The following is a 17,217-nucleotide window of genomic DNA, read 5'->3' as shown; positions in this document are numbered from 1 at the left end:
GTGCTGGGATGGGGCAACATGTAACAAGTGTCATGAAAAGGGGGGGTTTAGAGTGAAATATACAGCGTGGTGGTGGTTAGTCTAGGTATAGTCTGAAGAGATGAGTCTTCCAGGCGGAAGATGGGTAGTGAGGGGGAGGTTCTGAGAGGGACGGGGAGTTTGTTCCACCACTGGGGAGCTAGGGTGGAGAAGCTCTGTGATCCCTTTGGTCGGGTGGGAGGGGTTACAAGGCGCCCTGCTGCCGCAGAGCGGAGTGGTCGAGCAGGGACATAGGATCAAATCATGTCCTGCAAGTAGATGGGGGCTGTCCTGTTGGCTGCAGTGTAATAACCTTTGCCCATAACCTGACTCTACAGCACCATAGAAACCTGCTCTGGTCCTCGCTCTACGCAGACTCAGAGCAATCTGTCAGGAGTACAGGCAGGCTGGCAGGTCTGTATGAGTTCTGGAGTTTGAGAGTGTCTGGAATGTTTGACGGCAACACCTCAACAAGCATTAGCATATAATTTCTACATTTTAAAATACAAATCTAAAATTGTTGATTTAGACCCAAATCAAGAAGAAGAAAAAAAGTATTTGTCCCAAACGATATGGAGCTCACTGTAGATCCAGCTGTATAAATGGAAACTAGCTTAAAAATGCAGAAGTCGTTTGCTCTGGATTACAGCTTCTGATAAATGTCACATGATTTTCATATTAATCCTAGATCTTGTTTATCAATAATACACGTTCAAGGGTTTCACTGAACATGTTGGAATTAAAATCCATCTGCGATCTTGAACTTTTCTTAACATTCTGAACTTTATAAAGACATTCATTTTGTGTTAAAATAAAAAATATGGCCTTGAATCTGACCAGAGTATGTTTGGGAGAAGTTAGTTTTTGTTGTTCTGGTCCATTTTAGGGGTTGGTAATGTCAAGGCTGTGTGTCCTTGGAGTGTGACTTCAGCCACAGCCACCCAGTTCCACCAGTCTGATTAGTTGAGTGAAGACCATGGTAAGTTCCGTGCCTGAAATGGTGTTCTGCTGGCATTATATTGTGTATTCTGGAGAGTGAGTGGTGTAATGCAGCGATTGTCTGTCTTGTTTATGGTTGCTCCTTGCTTGCTGCCTACGGTTTATAAATAGCTGGCCTAAATGCCATTACCCCACTCTGATTTCTGTCCCCACCCCCGATCGCCCTTTGAAAAGGCAGAAGACGACACCCCCCTCCCCCTCCAAACATCACGGGTCCAGAGTTCCTTCACATTCTTTCTATACATTCACACCCCACATCTTCACAGTTTCCGTTCCCGTTCCGGCAGGTTCTATATTTGTTCTGTTTATGAAGGGCCCCTTTCCTCAGCCTGTTAAATTCACATTACCCTCCCCCAGCATTTGATCCTGGATCCATTTTGAGGAGGTCAAACATCAGGGGATCAATTTCTTTTTTTTTTAAAAACCCAGGAAATAAATTTTTACTTTTATTGGTAATTATTCATATATTTTAACTCTACTTTTATTGTACAAAGTCAATACATTCATTGAATGTTTACTGTGTGTTTTTACAATAAAATATGAATTTATTAATTTCTATAAACACAATTTATACACAATTTACACCCTTTGATTCAAGTGTGTAATCCCCTGTAACTGGGATTCACAAAAGATCGACACAAAAACAAAAGCAGCTTCAATTTTTTATTTTAAATATTTCATATAGTAGTTTACAACCTCTTCAAACAAATTAAATAATATACATGGATGGGCTAAGGTGGCATTGAACACGGGAAATTATATGTATGTATGTGAAATAGGCTTCCAGTATCGTGTGAGACAACTTGAGCACATGACTTGAGGGTCAAAGCATGGCCAACAATCGGTTGGCACTGAAGATTTAAGCAGGGCGAAGGAGGAAATGGGCCATGTGACGCTTTTACAGAAGCAGTTTCCTGTTTGAAAACCCAGGTTGGGAATTTCAGGAAGTGAAGTGAGACGCAATCAGTCCATTAAAATGACCAGGTACAGTAAGGACTTGCTCACACCAACGCAAATCAAGTCTGGTTCAAGAGCAGTCGAAACACCCAAGCCCAGACCACCGTGCACTGTATGTTCTATCAGGGTACCGTTCAATCTCTGCATTGTCCCCAACACAGCATGGGGGAAATTAAGCAGTGTTCCTTTAAGTAGTTTGCTCCTCCTCCTTTTACCTTGGTGTTCTGTAATCTGTTCTGCGTTTGCATTAATAACACTTAATGCATTCTGCTATGCAATGATGACAGCAGAGGGAATTGGGGTTACAATGAATACAGTCCTAAGGCCAGCTCATTTAAAAGTTGGAGTCAGTTTATTACCGGAGATGAACAGTGATCAAGACTAGCGCACACACACACATGCACACACACCTGCTCCTGACAGCTGACATTCCCCAGGAAAGTCATTTTTAAAAAATATTTACAGTTTAAAACCAAAGGAAGCACAATTATGTGTATTGTTCCACAGCTGCTTTGTGTCAGCTTTGTTTTTTGTCAAGTTATAGAATGAAAACGCAAAACATGTCCCTGTTTCAGCCTTGACAAAAATATTGCAATGAATATGTGAAAAAATATAAATAATTGAACAAGCTCTAAACCCAGTTTAATTTTTGTGAGTATCTACACATTCTTATGTGAGATAAATGATCAAAGCCAAATGGGACACTGAAATGCACCTTCAAAGCTCCAGGACCAGCAGAACCAGGCACACCCTGACTATACACTGGGCCTGAAGACCCAATTATATCACTCCAAAAGGAGCCAATCAGGAGTGAACCTCCTCATAGAAACGAAGACTCTAATACCTGATTCTCCCTGGCATAAATACACAAAAAACACTGAACAGTATATCGTATTCTAAAAAATATTTTAAATGCTTGGTGATAGTATTGCCACTATGGGCAGCCCCCTCTCAAATCAGAAAATTACAGTATACTACAGTACATTATATGATATAATATATGATACTATGAGATTATTTTTCCAGGTACTCAATGAAAGTAAAAACTAAAAAGTTCTAATTGCCAGCAGTGCTGTCTGACATGAAAATTCAGTGAAGTCATCAAAATTAAACCATGCTAAAGTCATCATTCTTCACAATATTAATATAATATAAAGCACCGTAGAGTTTCAAGTGTCGTTACACCCACCCATCACCAGCTCGGTTCAATTTCTAGATGGATGGACATTCAACCACAAAACTGCAAACTGCAGGGATTCTCCCCCACTCCAATCTCCACAATAATCTGTGCTGCTAAAAATGTTCATTTTTGCTGAAATTCATCACACCTAGCCCCAAATGTCCACTTATATATAATGTGGAGATCCCTTTCATTACGAAACAACTGTTTTTTTAACTGACATACATTCTGACGGGTCCTCACCAGCACTGGAAAAATAAATAAGAGCAGCATATATACAGTATACAGGAAAAAAGGACACTTCGCGACCACCCTACATCCTGAATTTAATAAACAAATATAACAATGACAGGTTATAAAAGGGAGCAGAGGGACATTTCCTCACTTATTCCCCCTGACCACAGCAGGTGGAGTGCAAGGCGGGTGAAAACGCTCCAGGCGAAGCGGATTCGGACGGGCCCGAGCGTACGCCTGTCAGCGAGCCCGACTGCTGGAAATGTACCACTCATCAAACCCCCCCCCCCGCCTCCTCCTTGTGACGCTGTCTGAATGAAGTGTGGATATGGGTATTTACAGGAACAGCAGTCAGGATGATTATATAACGTACGAGGCGTGATATCACATGGGACACTGCTGAACTTGGACAGGTGAAGGCAAGGTCAGTCGAAATGGATCTGTCGAGTTAAGTTTTAAAACTTCAACTGATACTTTCACAGTTGCGATTTGGAACAAAGATGTTTGGAAAAGGAAAACATTTTTTTTGTTGTTGTTTAACTGGTCAATCTGAGGATTAGTGAATTGGAAAACAATGTGACTGGAGTGCCTTGATCCTACAAAAATTCAGCCTTTTTCAGCCTTCATAAATTCTCAGTTTCTTGGACTAATGATTCGTGAGGTTTCATGAACCGCAAAATATGTGGAGCTATATTGTTTTTCTTTCACTTTCTTTCCCCCTTCATCTCCTAGTTCAGATTGGCCAATAGTATTCACCAGCCAGCCCCCGCCATCAGACAAGCGGGAAGTCCACAAGCTAAGCTTCTGCAGAATATGAAAAGGAGGAAGACGCTTCATGTGCAGCTTGAGCAGGCAGACCAGGGGAATGGCGAACCAGCTGGGGTCCAGTGATGAGATACGGTCATCATGACCGACTGACTCCCTCCCTCTCTGGGCTAGACTGCATGGCCACAATCAGCACCGGCACAGTCCAGATTCAATACCAGACCGTGGGGCCCATCCACATCCACTGGAACAGCCACTCATTTCAGCCCAAAAGCCTTTTCTAAAGTCTTTTCAATGGTTCAGACTTTGACTGGGTGCAGTAACTACATCCATTATGCTCATTAAGATCCTCCTCTCTGATTGCATCAATTCAGGCTAAAATATGGTTTTTGCAAACTGTTCCAGTTCTGTGAGAAATTCACCTAATTTCCTACAAAGGGTCATACATAAGAACTGCATGTGGCCTTCATTAGGCCTACGTTAGACCGTAATGAGCACTACAGCAGCGGTTATAAGCCCATATGTCATCAGACAACGTTATCGTAACATCTCTCACATTACCAACCAAATCATAAACCATGTCACTTTAACGGAACATAATTTATGACATACATGTTGACACTCTGCACCCTTTTGAGAGATCATGCGGTACTCAGGAAGGCTTTGTGCAGGTCATAAGGAGGACCTTCATAGACTGTTCTACCCAGTTCTTTTTATCCGGAACATTCATTAAATAATGCTTGACAGAGGATCAAGAGCAACATGATGATTCTTTAGCCTGTCACTGCAAGCGACAAATCTATGTGTTGGGATCCACCAATCACAAGGCCCCAGGCCTGATTAAAGAAACATCAGGTCAGGCTGAATCGGCACTGTGATGCAGCCCCGCGTTTCCCCAGTGCCAGATATCCGAGCTCTCGCGCTCTTGCAGAAACCGAGACTAAATTAGACAGCTGGAAGATCATCGTCAGCACATTCAGACAAATACCTGCCGTTTGGAAAGAGACAGCGACGGTGATCACAAAGCCTTTTGTAACGCCGACTGATCATTTGTTCGAAAGAGATTATCTGATTAGATATCGCCATTTTATTCCTGGGTGACAAATCGACGTCTTTTCTCCCCCACGCCTCAGCCCAATTGGCCTCCTTCTGGGATAATAAATCACACATTAGGCCCTGAAAATCACTGACCAAATGTGTGAATGACTGTGATCAGGGCCTTTCCATGGGGCTTCTGAAATATCGACCTGACAGAAACGAGCGCTAAGCTGCTCTGCTGCGAGAGTGCCTGCAGGCCTAACGGCTGTAGTGTGCTTCCTTTTCCGTGATTTTATTGGTGCAGTGAGGCTTGTGCAAGGTGTGCGTGTGCAGAATGTCTGCTGAGCTGCCTGGAAACAGGAAGACACCAGAAGACATCAAAAGACATCAGCTTTCAGGTAAAAACACACACACACAACCCACTCATTAAAAGTGAAAACTCAGTGCTGTTGACAGGCTGAGGGTTACAGCAGTCACAACAGCCACAGGCCGAAGAGTAGCAATTCTGAGATTCTAACTATTTAAATAGCTTTTAAAAGTGGATTTTAGTGTCTATTCAGTAACCAAAGTCAAGGGAGATGTAAGCGTCACACCCATTTCTGTCCTTGGGTGCTTGTGCATGACCAATGAAGAAAGCTCAGAGACGTTATAAAGGCTTTATGGGCCCTGTGAATTCAGGGCCAAGTTCCACCAGTCACAGTTTTTCCACAAATGTTTCTTACGAACACCACCTGCTACCCTTGCAGTAATGGTGGAAACTTGTGAGGTTTGATAGAGAAAGAATGTGAGCTGGAACGGTTGTGGCAGAAGGTTAGCAGAGCGGCTGCTTGGAGCTTAGGCTGGCTGAAATGAAATGACACAAAACTAGGCGTCCATCCCAATTAGAAAGAAAAAAAAGTACCACACAGACCAGATCTATTTCAAACTACTCTGGAATGTTAAATATCTAGGCTAACAGCAGCTGTTCTACACCCACTTGGCTTCAACCAGTCAGGGGAAATACCTGTGTCCCGCGTCACCCACAACTCAACCAGTCAAGGCAAATACCTGTGTCCCGCGTCACCCACAACTCAACCAGTCAGGGCAAATACCTGTGTCCTGCGTCACCCACAACTCAACCAGTCAGGGCAAATACCTGTGTCCCGCGTCACCCACAACTCAACCAGTCAGGGCAAATACCTGTGTCCCGCGTCACCCACAACTCAACCAGTCAAGGCAAATACCTGTGTCCCGCGTCACCCACAACTCAACCAGTCAGGGCAAATACCTGTGTCCTGCGTCACCCACAACTCAACCAGTCAGGGCAAATACCTGTGTCCCGCGTCACCCACAACTCAACCAGTGAGGGAAAACATCTGTGTCCCATACAACCCAACCAATGAGGGCAGACACCTGTATCCACTACAACCCAACCAGTGAGGACAAACGCCCGTGTCACCCACAACCCAACCAATGAGGACAAACATCTGTGTCACCCACAACCCAACCAGTGAGGACAAACGCCCGTGTCACCCACAACCCAACCAGTGAGGACAAACATCTGTGTCACCCACAACCCAACCAGTGAGGACAAACGTCTGTGTCACCCACAACCCAACCAGTGAGGACAAACGTCTGTGTCACCCACAACCCAACCAGTGAGGACAAACGTCTGTGTCACCCACAGCCCAATCAGTCAGGGCATACACCTGTGTCACCCACAACTCAATGAGCCACAGGCTAGAAGGTACCTGTACAAATTCAGCAATTCACTGGAACTGGCACTTAACCTACAAGGTTCCTACAGTGTTTCTAAAGCAAATTTCAGACTTCTCAAGGTCCCTCAATAGCAATTCAATTTTGAAGGATTTTATAGGTGAATTAATGATTTTCGAACATTTGGAAAATGTCAAACTGAAAAAATCACTCTCTTGTACTGTACCCAGACTAAGTTAGATTTTCAGTTTGTGGAAAACATAACTGCCACAGAGTATTTATTTTTGCTGATTAGTGTATGCCTGGTTACGATAAAAGAACATTTTCATGAAATAAATAAACTAACAGGAAACTCAAGCACCTTCAAGCTCTCTGCACAACCACAGAACAAAAAGACTGGCGAAGAGCCAGCTGTATTTAAAACCATCTAAAAGGAGTGAATGAATTCATTTCAGAATTGGATGTGTACTGAACACTGAATATATAATATGTGAATACACAAATCAGCCTCTTCTAAAAGACTATGATTTTATTAGCCAGACTTAAAATTTTTCCTTTGTACAAATAAAGTGCAGAATTATTTTTCCCAGATGAATGGTGGCTCACAGAAAGCCCTCAGAGAAAAGAGGGGACACACAGAAATACATGCTTGACCATAACCTATCAAACCCTGACTGGCTTCAAACGATGCCGCCATTCAAGCGAAAGCCTTAACGCTTTCAATTCACTGTTTAATAAAACGGAACCAAAATGCACTAGAATATGAAAATAGCAATAACAGTTTTCTGTTTAATACATTTATTGAGTCCCTATTGATTTCAGAGGATATTCAAGACCTAAGAGCAATGGCGTGGAGTTTTAAAAATAAGAAATAAGAGTATCTCCGTAATGGGCTGTGCGCAATGGGGAAACGGAACTGGGGAGGGATACGAAAACTGACCAAACAACCGTCTGCTGTTGACGCCATCCACTAGGATTGATGAGGCCACGCTGTCAACTGAACCACGCCACGCGTGATTGGACACCAGGATTGCGACAAGGGAATATGGGTGGATCGGGATGATGTCACAGATTACAGAGCGAACCTCAGCGCTGAAGGTTCAGGCTTCACCGCTCACAGCTGTCAGTTCAAACATTCAAAATGAGACCTCAACGGGGGGCCCAGAGTCTGTGAGCTCCGGAGAACTGCCGTCAGCTGTTCGAACTGATCGCTAATCTCTCGCTAATTAGCGGGCGGCGATACAATTCACTTCATCAAGCGAGGCGATTTTGAAATTATTCACAGTGACTTCGTGATCGTAGTGGCAGGTGTAAAAACAGCGATGTGTGGACCGGGGACCCAGTTTAAGAGGTAGAAGGTGCCGCTTGTTGAAATCGGTGCTGAAAACGGGTCCAGTGTAAAGACAGGGGGATGAAGAGGGTCCAGGCGATTGGTCCATCAGTTTGGAACATGACATGCAGTAGCTGGAGCTGTGTGGCCGAATAAAAGTGTGAGGAGGGTCTCTGGTTTTGAGTGTCCCGTAGGCGGGGGGGGGGTAACACGTTAACTGACCGTACACTGAAATGGCATTTTGGGGGGTAGGGGGGAGGGGACACACACTCGCACACGCACGGCGGCACACACACACACGCGCGGACGTTCACGTCTGGTGCACCTCGTGGAACATGAGCTCGCGCGGGATGCGGGTCTCGGGGCCGTACAGCGTGCAGGCGCGCCGCTCGAACGCCGCCACCATCTGCTTCACCACCTCGTCAAAGAACACCGTGGCCAGCTGGGAGTGCAGCAGCGAGCGGAACTCAAAGGAGATCTGAGAGAGAGAGGGAGGAAGAGAGGGAGAGAAAGAAAAAGAGAGGAGAGAGACATTTCAATGATGCGTTTCCTAATTCATATAAATGAGTGACCAACAGAAATCATTAGACTTACAGTGGGAGGAACATACACCAAACTGGCTGTTCATGTGACAGAGAGTAAAGAGTACGTAAATGTTCTATAGTGGGTAAACAGTGGCTGTACCACCACACGTTTTATCACAAATTTTGACTGCACTAATATGAGAGACAGAGACAGAGAGAGATAGAGAGACGTCCCAAAGAGGAACAGTGGCAGTGCTTGTTTGGGGGTCCCCAGTTGGTGGAGGTACGGCACGGGGAAGGGAGCTCACAGAGAAGTCTACGGTGCAGGTGCGGGGGTACCCCGGGAGCCCAGGACTGAAGCGCCATATCGTCTCCAGGTGGTTGAAGAGCTTCCCGTCCGTACACACGGCCTGCAGGGCGCGGAGAGCAGAAGAGGCTGTCAGCACCTTCACCAGCGTTAAGAGACCACGTCTTCAGTGTTAACCACTGAGTTTATGAACGTCTGCAGACGGCTTCCATCGTCTCCGACAATCAGCACATCAGACCTTGAGTCCAGAGTTAAAGATGACTTCTCAGCCAACTCAGAACTCATTATGAAAACAGCAATTTAATTTATTAGCCATTCCTTTGGTGTGGGCTGTGTAGCATTTTACTCAGTAACTCTGGAATGGTCCTGTTGTTTTCTTTCGGCAAGTTTGCCATTCTCATCTAGTTGGACGTTTTGAGCTGATCCGGGACAAAGCCCCTTGCCTACGCAGACACGTGTCAGCTGTGACACCAAGTCCTGTTTTTGGTTGGGGGGGGCGGAGGCACTGACCTTGACGAGGTGGGGGCGCACGTTTGTGATCATGGACGTGTATCGTTCCACAATGGGGGGGAAGCCCACTTCCAGCTGCGCTTTGGCGTGCCCACTCCTCTTCATTATCGTCTGGGACTTCTTACACCACGGGACAAACAGCTTGTAGTCGTCGACGTTGGAAACCACGCTGTACATCTCCAGCATGGAGTACCTGCTCACGCACAGGGAGAGGAGACATTCCTAACTGCAGAAATGGACATTATCTTATCGTACGCAAGTTCGCTCCTGTTCATTTCTCTGGGGGCCGTTTAATCCAAGAAGCTGGGACCATGCTACAGGAGCAGCATGCGACGGAATGTTACGAAATGCACTAGCTCCCCATAATGTTGCGCCGAGGGGGCAAGAGGTGTGCATTTCAACAATCCCAAGAATTCACGTGTTCACTTCTTTGAACAGAAAGTCAGTGGAGGCCATTTATGATTTACTATCCTTTAAACGTTTAAAAAAAATCTTTGTCACATGCGCCATTTTTTCTGTGCAGTTTATCCAGTGAACTTCTGAATTGTGGTAAATTATCACAGCACCAGGAGCTTAATCTGCAATCATAACAATGCAAAAGTATCGAAAATTGCATTGCAGTGTAAGGAAATGTCCACACAAGCACAGCAGGCCACTACACTCCCCTTGTTACTGCGACAGCGTTATTAAAGGCTCTCCAAACCCTGCCTCATCACGCCTCACTTCCTGTTGCTAAATAAACATTAACATTACAGTAGGTCCCAATTCAAAACTGGAGGGAGAAACAGTCTCCGATTCATGATGGTTTAAGGTTTGGTCTCAAGACTTGCTGCTTGACAGACATCCCTCCCTTGTGCACAGTAGCAGCAGGATTGCAGTTATATTTTCATACGTGGAATTTTGAGCCAGGCTGCACCTCTCACCCCAGTATTCTGCGCTCCGAGTACTCTTTCCTCTTGTTGGTGAAGCTAATGAAGGTTCTGCGTGCGGGAATGGTTGTCGTCTCCCAGTCTTGGTAGCAAAGCATTCTGGAAGTCTTTGTCATCAGGATGCCACAGGAGGACAGGTACCTGCACATAAATGTGAAAAAAACAACATCTATCCAAACTTTAACAATGGCTACTTGCAGTCAAAATATTAAAGCGTATCAAAAACAAAGACAGTTTAATTTCCAAAATAAAAAATGGCAGCGTAAACTCATCCTGCCTTTGAGTTGTGCTGCAATAGCGAACCACGATATTGTGCTAATGCATTCCTGAGATGTATGACTCCTTACTGTCATGCTAAAACTAGTCATCATGAAAACGAAGGCTGGGCTGCCATTGCTGGTCCGGGCCCAAGCTCAGGAGCTGCTGGGGTTGTGTGTGCAAACACGGGAGCGACGTGCTGCCGGTGTAACGCGATAGCCAGGCGTCTGACGTCACGGGGTCGCAGACCAAGGGCTGCGTGTTCCAGCAGCGCTGCCGTTTCGCAATCGCCGCCCCAGAGGGATCGCCACAAGCACCAAGACAGGTCCACCCGGCTTTGCGCCCCTGGGACGGACAAACTCAGCCCAGCCCTCGTGTCACAGAGGAGCAGGTGGCACGCAACAAAAACAGCCTTGTGACGTAGACAGGCAACCTCTCTGTCGCCCAAAGCGCGCTCGGACCACAGGGGCGGCAACGCGACACGCCGAGGCGACGTCGAAAACTCATTCGCTTAACTTTGAGTGAATGCGGCTGCTGCCAGGCTGGCTCCTTTGCGCCGGAGATGGAAAAAATTAACCGGCAAATAATCTGCATCTTATCTGCCCGCTGAAGGCCCGGCAGAGATTGTGCAGCGGAGGTTTCCTCTGGCAAAGTGAGAGGGAGCTGGCAAGGCTCAGTTGATAATGTAAACATTGTCCCGTTCCCATGGAGTTTCAAGTACGTGAAAGCTATCACAGAAACGCACGTTCTGCAGGCTGGCTCAGCGCAACGCAAGGCTTTTTATAGGCTGAAGAAAACTCAAGAGGAACTAAGAGACAGGGTGAGGTTTAGCGCTGCTCAAACTTGTGACCTTCTCCTCTTTTTCAAACCGGTCACAAAGGAATTCCTTGTTACTTGATCATTCTTGACCAAGTAGCCATGCATCACCCCTCTGACCCAGAACTGCCTGTTGTATTTAATGCAGAGGGACGGTTCAAAAGTGGTAAAAAGCGGTGTCCGTTTTTTCCAGTTTCAGACTGCTGAATACACGCTGGCTCCAATCACAACGCAATCCTGCCTTGTGTCATCAGAACACAAATATACCCCCCCCCCTTCCCCAGTCAAAAATCAAAACATGGGTAAACTGGTTTCTTGCAACCATGATCCTGCATCAAACTCTAAACCACTATTATTCCCTCCCAAAAAAGTCTGACCTAATTTTAAAAAATACTGACCAAGGAAAACTGCGGTCAGTATGTGACCAGGCTATCTCTTGGCTTAGGATTGCATTTATGCATTATCATCATCAATTAATACATCTTAACCTTGGAATGGCCCGGAAACTCATTTAACTTCTCTCCTTGCTGTTCACAAGGACAGGTGGACAACCAGAGCAGAGCTGCAGGATGACAGTCCTCGGGCAGTAGATCATTCCAGCCTCTCACAAACTCTAATTCAGCAAAGCGTCCAATTGGGGCCTACAGTATTTTAGTGTCCCAGGGCAGCAGTGTGCGTCATGGGACATGTGTGTCACAGCACGCTCTGTATGTCTCGCAGGACATGTATGAGTGTCAAAGGGCACATTCATGCTTGTCACAAGTCACATAAAACATACCATAACAGATAAAGGGCACAGACACTATATACAGATCCAGGCATGCTTGAAGCTGTTTGTACAGACACACACACACAAGAATCAAAAGTGTTGTCATCACACTAATGACCAGACCCAGTCCACTGATAGGTTGTGTCAAACTATGAGGGCCATATGCACATACATTTTTTGTAATCATTATCGCAGTCAAATCTAACTTTTTTTTTCCACTTAGGAAAAAAGATTCAAAGATCTGTCAATGCTAAATACGTGTCAACAAGGAACATCCTCTTAAAGCTCAGGCGTGGGATTTTTCCAGGCTACTTTTACTATAACTGTGGAGAGGCACGCTTTGCAATGCACATTATCACCCACGATTCAAATGATAACCAAGTTATTTATTATAAAGTGACCGCGGTTAATGTACTCTCACCTGATTGGCTGTTTCAGCCTGGCTCTGGACCCAACATTGCAGCAGGACCTGCTTGAACCCGTGGTGGCAATCTCGAAAAGTTCACTAAATGTCCGCACGCCCATGGGCAGTCGCCGGTGGCTCGCTGAAATGGCCATCGCTCTGTATATTGTTAATGTTACTGGGGGCTATGTGCCACCCTACAGTCACAGCAACCACAGGAGTGCGTAGCAAACCGTGACAACCGAAATAGCCAAGTAAACCAATGACCCGATACCCAGCGCTAAAACAACAGTTTAACCAGTACAATCGTCTTCTCCTCTGATGTGACCGTGCTCGCATGTACGAGGCAAAATCGAGTGCAGTTTCCAGCAAAATAAGACCGGGACCTTCAATGACACGGCAAACCAATTAACGAGAACACTATTTAAAACAGACCATAAAAGGCCGCATTTCTAGCCGGCCCAAATAACGTAAGCTGAAGTCGCAACTTGCTTCAAACCGTCGTGATCCTCCTCTTAGCGTTTGGGAATTATTTCTTGGTGTCTTCCGAGCATTTCTGCCCGAATTTCACCCTCCTCTTTATTGTCTACCCCAATCCTCAGTGAAACCCCGACCTTACGTTCCGTCAAATACCGGTTCTGTAACACACAGAAGTTCTTCTTCTTCAGTAGGCTTACAACAGCGTTGCTATTGCTGCCACCAACTGTACGGAGGTCCGACCAATGCAGCTACATGCAAGGATACTCGATTGACCGACGCATGTACGAGCTAATTTATAGTTCCATGGGGGTATTCGGTCGAACGACATACCCACTTGCCCAACAGGAAAATTGACTCTCTGCTGCCTTGGCATGCAACGCCACGCCGCTGTAATCACACCTCCTGTTAGCTGGTCACAAAGATATAGTGATGAGAAGTTAGGAAAATCTCCATACAGCACACTTAATAGTAATTGTAATTTTCATCGTAATTGTAATTTGCATGTCTGCATTCATATTATGTTCTATTTGCTTTGAGAACTTTATGTATACATTTATTTTGTCAGTAAGTGGACAGGTTGGCTACCCCCCCCCCCCCTCAATTTCAATCAGCTTTTATTGGAAGGACAACTACAGTCTTATTGCCAAAGCAACACATATAATACTGTACACAAAACATGCAAACCTCATATACAACATGCAACAAGTATGACCCACAACACTCACAACAAACATATTTAAAAATGTACATATTGAAATAATAATAATAATAATAATAATAATAATTATTATTATTATAAGCTTTATTTATATAGCACCTTTCATACATAAAATGTAGCTCAAAGTGCTTTACATTCAGCACTAAGATCAAAGCAATATTCTCTCTCTCTCTCTCAATTTTTTTCAGTATCAATTGTGCTTTATTGGCACGACAGTAAAGATTCCAATGTTGCCAAATCAATACAGTATTGATAATTGTAATGAACAGAAAATGATAGTAATGTTAACTGTATATGTTAGACTCAGTATAAACAAATACAAATATACAAAAAGATTATACAGAAATACATAGAATACATGGAAGCATTAGTATGGATAATACAAAAGCTATTTAATAGATCCTATGTTTTCTCTCATTTCATGACAAATCATCACAAATTGTGCAACTAGGTTTGTTGTGTTGTGTTTGATTGTTCCCCTAATAATATTCTAGCTTTTTATATCTGACAAAATAGAAAAGGTGGGAATTTCAAAAGTAAGTTTGGTTGAAATCATTTTCGAATCTGTTCATATTTTTCACAAAAATAGAATGAAGTGCATTTCCATTTAAATTTCTTTTTTTCTAGCCAGCCATGTTTTGTATGGTGACCTTTTTAATGGCTAGGTTATAACCACTGATTCTGTATTTTGTTACTTATTCTCTATATTGGATTTTTAAATTGTATAATGTATTCTGCCAATTTCTAATCTCTCTCTGAGGTTTTGTAGCATTGTAATTTGTAATGTTGTTCAGTTTTGTTTTGCCAATAAAGCATGTAATGTATTACTCTCTCTCACACACACACACACACACACACACACACACACATACAATGGCATACGCAGCCCTTTGTAGTCTTTCAGATTGTTTTTCTCTGGTGTTGTACAATCTTGTAAATGACTGCCTACGTGTGTCACTCACTATTTTTGATTGGGTCTCTCAAGATGTCGGAATAATTGTCAAATATGTTTTTGGCTAGCTTATTCCATTTACAGGTAAAGCAAGAGGGGCACCAATTTGAAATGATAATTGGAGTATTAGTCACTAAACTAGACTGCCTTTCAATCAGGAATTAAACGAGTGAAGCCTATAGACCCTCATGACTTCTGCTGTGACTTTGCAGCTTCTTGTGTTGCTAGATGGCATGAAAGGCCACCTTTGCTACCTTTCAAAATAACCCAGAGTTTGTAACCTGTCTGTGTACTCATTATTGAGAAGTACTGGGTTTAGGATACCTGAGCCCAGATCTGCGTTTATTGGGGGCACTCTCAACCTGGCGTAACTTACTTAGTGCAAAGTACCACTAGAGGGCGCGCCCGTGATATGGGTTGTAACCACACAACTGTGGTTGTAACAAGCTCTCTCCTTTCATGCTAATCTAGGACGTCTCTTTTGCACGGCTGCCGTACCGCCGCCACTCCTGTAGGCGGATACTGCTCTGTCGGGAGCAGTCTATCTCAGCAATAAACAACGACGAGCACAGACGATACCGAGCGAACGACCCTATCCTTTAATAATAATCATAATAAAACAAAACTACCATCAGTTACCTCTCAGTCCCATCCTAATGAAGGAGCTTCGCCCTGACTGACTTTGGGAGATGGGATTACTCAATATAACAGACCAGGTAAAGAAAATAATGAAATGCGATGCGCTGGAAATAGAAACACGGTCGTTTGTCTTTCTTTATTTATTCTTTTTTTCTAAGGGAGGGTTCGTTTCACAAGCTTGGGCCGGAGTGGACTAGGAAAGCCTGGCGATTTACGGCCTAGTTAACGCTAGCCCGTCACATTCGCCGTTATTTTATTGCACCATTCCTTTCGTATTTAAAATATTCCACAAATGTTATATTTTGCTTTAGAAAAGTTCGCCAGTGTTACTGTTATATACTGCGTAGATATCTTGGTCTTCATTGTTAGCGTTAGCTAGGTAGTGAGCTATATTACATTCACTACATGTTAGCTTAGTAGCTAACGTTTAGCCTATGTTGCTGAGCTCGGGCTCTGACGTTTGTCGACGGCATGCTATTTAGCTATATGTTGTTTTTATATTTTATAAATGTATCGCATGGAAGTTCTAACTTGCTATTTATTTACCCAACGGTGTCTACAGCGAAGAAAACGATGTGGTAGTTATTAAGTCGCGGGAAGCATCGAGAGCTATTAGCTTGCTAGCTGGCGCTAATGCAAATCTCATGAATTAGCTTATCGTTACGGTGATGTAGCTCGTGGCTAGCTAACGTTAATGTTAGCTAGTGGGTTATTTAGGCGGCTAACCCTCTAGATTCCCTTCCATTCACGGCACAAATAAATTGAGGTAACGTTAGGTCTAATGCCAGGTAGCTAGATAATAGTTAGAATACCACCAAACGGCGGGCAACCAGCTTACATCCGCTAGATAGTGCAGTCTACGCAGTTTCAAAACAGAAAGTTAGCTAACGTCAGGTAACCTATCTAGTAGTAGTAGGTATGGATGCCGGCTTAATAGCTTTCTATCTGTCAATTGTTCTGGCAGTCTTGCCGAACTGTTTAGTCCGTGCTGTTCGCTGGATATTTTGGCTGCTTTATCCTGGTAATTTGGCTAGATTAGTTAGTTAAAAGGAAGGTTGGAGGTTAGCTAACACTGGCGCTCTGCGGATAGTCTGGGGACGTATGCCGCGTTTTATTTTCGGCGTCGGTCTACTTTTTCTGCCACGAATATGACATTAGCAATAGCTAACCGGGGTTGCCTAAGGCTGTTGGCTAACTTGTCTATTGTTATGTTGACATTTTGTTTGGTAAATTACGTGGCTAATTTACCACTGAGTAACGTTAACTATCAGACAAAAATAATGCCACAGTGGGGAAATGTTCAGGAGTGGATCAGTTAAGCTCAGTGACTAGCTGTAAGTTATTACACTGAAGCTGAAGTTGGTTTGACTTATGCGTTAGGCTTGCTGGCTAAGTAGATAGCTAGTTGTCTTAGTTTGCACAAAAATTATGCTATCGACAAAACCCAGTGAGTTACAAGTGAGACGTTTATGAATAGCTTTTGTCATGACCGTGTTCTAAATTGACTTGACATAAGTTTGCATACATCAATAATCCTATCTTGGAAGTTGGACATATCGTTGTAGAATATATGTTCGTTCGTTTAATTTAGACAGCGTGTGTCTATGTGTCTGGCACTGAAGAGACTATGATTGAAAGCCTGAATACCTCAGCAGAAACATCATTTGACGTTAAATGTTCTGATGTAGTCCTGAAG

At 44.1% G+C, this 17,217-nt stretch overlaps 2 protein-coding genes across 6 annotated transcripts in view; one reads left to right on the top strand and one right to left on the bottom strand.

Annotated features, from left to right (window-relative positions):
- Positions 1-1,667: 1,667 nt before the first annotated feature.
- Positions 1,668-13,565, bottom strand: coq10a (coenzyme Q10A). Of its 4 annotated transcripts, none has more exons than XR_010324109.1 (7): positions 12,751-13,565; positions 10,481-10,627; positions 9,558-9,750; positions 9,049-9,150; positions 8,542-8,694; positions 6,584-8,356; positions 1,668-6,458 (listed from the first exon to the last, which is right to left on the bottom strand). XR_010324109.1 is itself a non-coding variant. In XM_064299040.1 (6 exons), the coding sequence occupies exons 1-6, from the start codon at positions 12,885-12,887 to the stop codon at positions 8,231-8,233; spliced, it is 858 nt and encodes a 285-aa protein (XP_064155110.1). In that variant the 5' UTR covers positions 12,888-13,565; the 3' UTR covers positions 1,668-8,230. The 4 variants fall into 4 exon arrangements, 2 of the variants coding, with proteins under 2 accessions (XP_064155110.1, XP_064155112.1); XR_010324108.1 differs by having other exon boundaries at positions 1,668-6,960; positions 7,208-8,356; XM_064299040.1 differs by having other exon boundaries at positions 1,668-8,356.
- A 1,799-nt stretch (positions 13,566-15,364) lies between these two features.
- The window catches only part of ankrd52a (ankyrin repeat domain 52a), a 36,512-nt gene continuing 34,659 nt past the window's right edge, over positions 15,365-17,217 (top strand). For both annotated transcript variants that reach the window (XR_010324107.1, XM_064299038.1), the window contains exon 1: positions 15,365-15,598. Coding sequence is in view for 1 of the 2 variants with exons in the window: in XM_064299038.1 (XP_064155108.1) it covers positions 15,572-15,598 (27 nt within the window). In the remaining variant the exon portion in view is untranslated. The remainder of the gene's footprint in view (positions 15,599-17,217) is intronic.

Source organism: Anguilla rostrata, chromosome 11 (genome assembly GCF_018555375.3).
Source record: "Anguilla rostrata isolate EN2019 chromosome 11, ASM1855537v3, whole genome shotgun sequence".
NCBI classification, from domain to species: Eukaryota; Metazoa; Chordata; class Actinopteri; order Anguilliformes; family Anguillidae; genus Anguilla; species Anguilla rostrata.
The sequence above is the reverse complement of the archived record's forward strand: the minus strand, read 5'-3'. Positions and strand labels throughout refer to the sequence as shown.